Source organism: Sinocyclocheilus rhinocerous, unplaced genomic scaffold (genome assembly GCF_001515625.1).
Source record: "Sinocyclocheilus rhinocerous isolate Xijiao unplaced genomic scaffold, SAMN03320098_v1.1 scaffold753, whole genome shotgun sequence".
NCBI lineage: Eukaryota > Metazoa > Chordata > Actinopteri > Cypriniformes > Cyprinidae > Sinocyclocheilus > Sinocyclocheilus rhinocerous.
This window is the reverse complement of record NW_015655991.1, coordinates 839,764-842,895: the sequence shown is the minus strand read 5'-3', so window position 1 is coordinate 842,895 and position 3,132 is coordinate 839,764. Positions and strand designations below refer to the sequence as shown.

The 3,132-nt window shown below is 37.3% G+C and overlaps 1 protein-coding gene across 2 annotated transcripts in view; it reads right to left on the bottom strand.

Moving 5' to 3' along the window:
• The window catches only part of myo5b (myosin VB), a 57,644-nt gene that overhangs the window by 15,891 nt on the left and 38,621 nt on the right, over positions 1-3,132 (bottom strand). For both annotated transcript variants that reach the window (XM_016526231.1, XM_016526232.1), the window contains exons 19-22: positions 1,910-2,121; positions 1,663-1,819; positions 1,333-1,572; positions 1,007-1,243 (exon numbers count right to left, since the gene is read on the bottom strand). In XM_016526231.1, the coding sequence (XP_016381717.1) occupies positions 1,007-1,243; positions 1,333-1,572; positions 1,663-1,819; positions 1,910-2,121 (846 nt within the window). The remainder of the gene's footprint in view (positions 1-1,006; positions 1,244-1,332; positions 1,573-1,662; positions 1,820-1,909; positions 2,122-3,132) is intronic.

Sequence of the window (3,132 nt, the reverse complement as noted above, 5' to 3'; positions counted from 1 at the left end):
TTAAAATATATTCAAATAGAAAACAGTTATTTTTAATTGTAATAATATTATACAATATTACTGTTTTTACTGTAGTTTTGATTAAATAAATGCAGCCTTGGTGAAAATAAGAGACTTTCAAAAACATTAAAAATCTTACGATCTCAAAACTTTTGAATGGTAGTGTATGTATATATAAACATATATTTATTATATGTTTCTATTACAAAAAAAAACAAGAAAAATAAGAGAATAAACTTAAACACTACTTAAGTGCAGTGAATATATTTTAAGTCATTACTATAATTTACATTTATTATTTTTAACTCTTACCATCAAAACATGAGGGAGATGATCACATTAAAGACAAACTAGCTGATTATTCCATTTCAAGAGACCTTTTGTGAGCTGGTCAATCCTCTTAAAGGGGTCATATGATGCTTTTTTAAAGATCATTATTTTGTGTATTTGGTGTAACAGAATATGTTGACATGCTTTAATGTTCAAAAAACACATTATTTTTCAAATACTGTACATTATTGTAGGTCCTCTATGCCCCGCCCCTCTCAAACGCTTCGTTTTTTAGAATGAGCCGTTTTAGGGGGGCGTGGCAGAGTCTTAACTTTGATAAAGAATATCTCTTTGGTTTTGAGACTTTAGTCTTTGCAACTTCAGGGATCTTATCTATGCACAATCAGCTTGTAACACTCCAAAGAGAAAGGAAAACTTGAAATCGCATCATATGACCCCTTTAAACAATTTCCATGCATTATTAACTTTGCTTGTGCATGACAGACATTAGTTATGCAACAGCTGCCCTGTTATGAGAGATAGAGTGTCATTTTTTCTGTGGAAACTGAAAAGCTAAATGCACTGATCTGTTTTTGTAACATTCAACTATTTACCCTCAGACAACTTAAATGATGCAGAAATACGAAATCATGTAGCTAACCCTAACCCTAACCCTAAATCTTGAGACAAAGAACATCAACAAACATCAACTAGTTATCTGAGCATCCTTTCTCACCTGTTCGAGTCCTTGTTTCTCGTTGCTGAACTCCTCCTCTATCTGCTTCCTCTGGGCGTGGGCTTCCTGAAGCTCCACCCTCAACTTCTCAAGCTCTTCCTGCAGTGATGTCACCTGAGTGCCAGCAGTCTGCCGAATGCGGAGAGTATCCAGTTCTTTCTGGAGCTTAGTGACCTCTGATCCCAGAGCAGTGTTAGTAACATTCAGCTGCTCGTTCTGAGTTTTATGCTCTTTTGACTGTAAAGAAAAGAGATAAATACTCAACATCATGTCAGTTGGTTTTGGTGATTCTGCAATCATTTATGCATTATATTATCTTCCTGTACCTGGTTATCCATCTTCTTCTGGAGCTGCACGATCTTGTTCTCCATTCCGACATTGAGATTTTTAAAGTGTTCGGCCGAACGGGCCGCTATCTTAAGCTGTTTGAGCTGGCGCTTGGCACGTACGCGGCGGTAGAAACACTGGATGACAATGGCAGCATTTCGGGCACGGAGATACTTCTTTCTCACGAGCCAACCACGGACGGTCTTCTGTATAATCATGGCTTTGTGATGGAGCAAGAACTGAAAATGCAGAAAATGCAGCTTAAAACTGTGCTTTAAAGAAACATAGCTTGAAGAGAGTGAAACAAAAGATAAAGCGCAGTGCAGTACCTCCTGATATAACCTGCGTATGAACATGCCCCGGGCAAACGCTTGAATGGTGATCACAGCCCGCCGAATCCTCAGATACTCCTGTCGAACTCGTACCATCCGGTACTGCTTCTGACAAATAAGTGCTGCTCGGGTCAGACGAAGCATCTCTGCATATCTGAGAGAGAATGGGAGAACAAGAGCTGTAAGTAGAGCGACAAACATGCCAGTGAAGTTCAATCTAAGAGCAGTCTTCTCAAACATTCACCTGCGTGCCATGTAACCCCGGCCATATCTCTGCAGAGTGATAGCAGACTTGCGGATCTTGCGGTACCGAATTCTCTGCAGCCATCCTCGCACTGTCTTCTGGATCTTAATGCAGGCGAAGCGGAACTTATCAGCTCGGAGCTTCTCCAGATAGGCCACCTGACCTGCCCTGAAGAAAATCTTTGTCTTTCCAAACTGGAACTTATCTGGATCCTGAAGGAGAAATTAAGTTAAGAGTCACATTTAACAGGTTTATTCATGACAAATATCCTTGAATAAACATTAATAAAATATTTTTCATGTTGAAGGCGGCATATTTAACCCCTGAGCACTGCCCAAGAGTCCAAAATGCTATTTCGGACAAGCAGTAAGTGTAAAAATGCCAAGCTGTATATATATAAAAAAAAAAAAAGTTTATTGAGATAAATGTACTACTGTAAGTCTTGGGTCAGTAAGATTTTTTTCAATGTTTTGAAAAACATTATAATCAAGGCTGCATTTATTTGGTCAAAAATAAACAGTAATATTACGAAATATCACAACATAAAATAACTTTAAAATTATTTTAAATTTTTTAATGTAAATTTTAATCTTTTCATTTATTTTTATGATGGCAAAGTGGGCTGAATATTCAGCAGCCATTACTCCAGTCTTCAGTGTCACACAATACAACAGAAATCATTCTAATATGCTGATCCAGTGCTCAAGAAACATTTTTTCTTATTATCAATGTTGAAAAACAGTTGTGCTGCTTAACATATTTGTGGTAACCGTGATACTTTTTTCAGGATTTTTTGATGGAAATAGAATAGAATAGAAAGTTCAAAAGAACAGCATTTATTTGAAATGTAAATATATAATACAGTGGCGAGCGGTGACTTTTTTTAACCGGGTATGCTGAGTGATAAGACCCCCCCCCCCCAATCGGTTTTTAGGACACTCAAAAGGGATCACAGATGACAAATAAGAAACACCGTGGCAGGTGTCGATTTAAAAGTATGCACATTTCCTACCTTATTTGTAAATGAAATTAATCTCCAATCCTTCTATCATTTCAGGTTTATCCATAGTTAAATATAGCTGGTTTTCCAAGTAAAAACCACCAAATAACATTTACACGTAGTTATGTTATGATAGGTAATATTCAGAGGGTGGGGAGATGGGGGGATTCCCTCGGTTATATGTCTCTCTGCATCAGCTAAATTATTTTTTTATTCCCAGTGA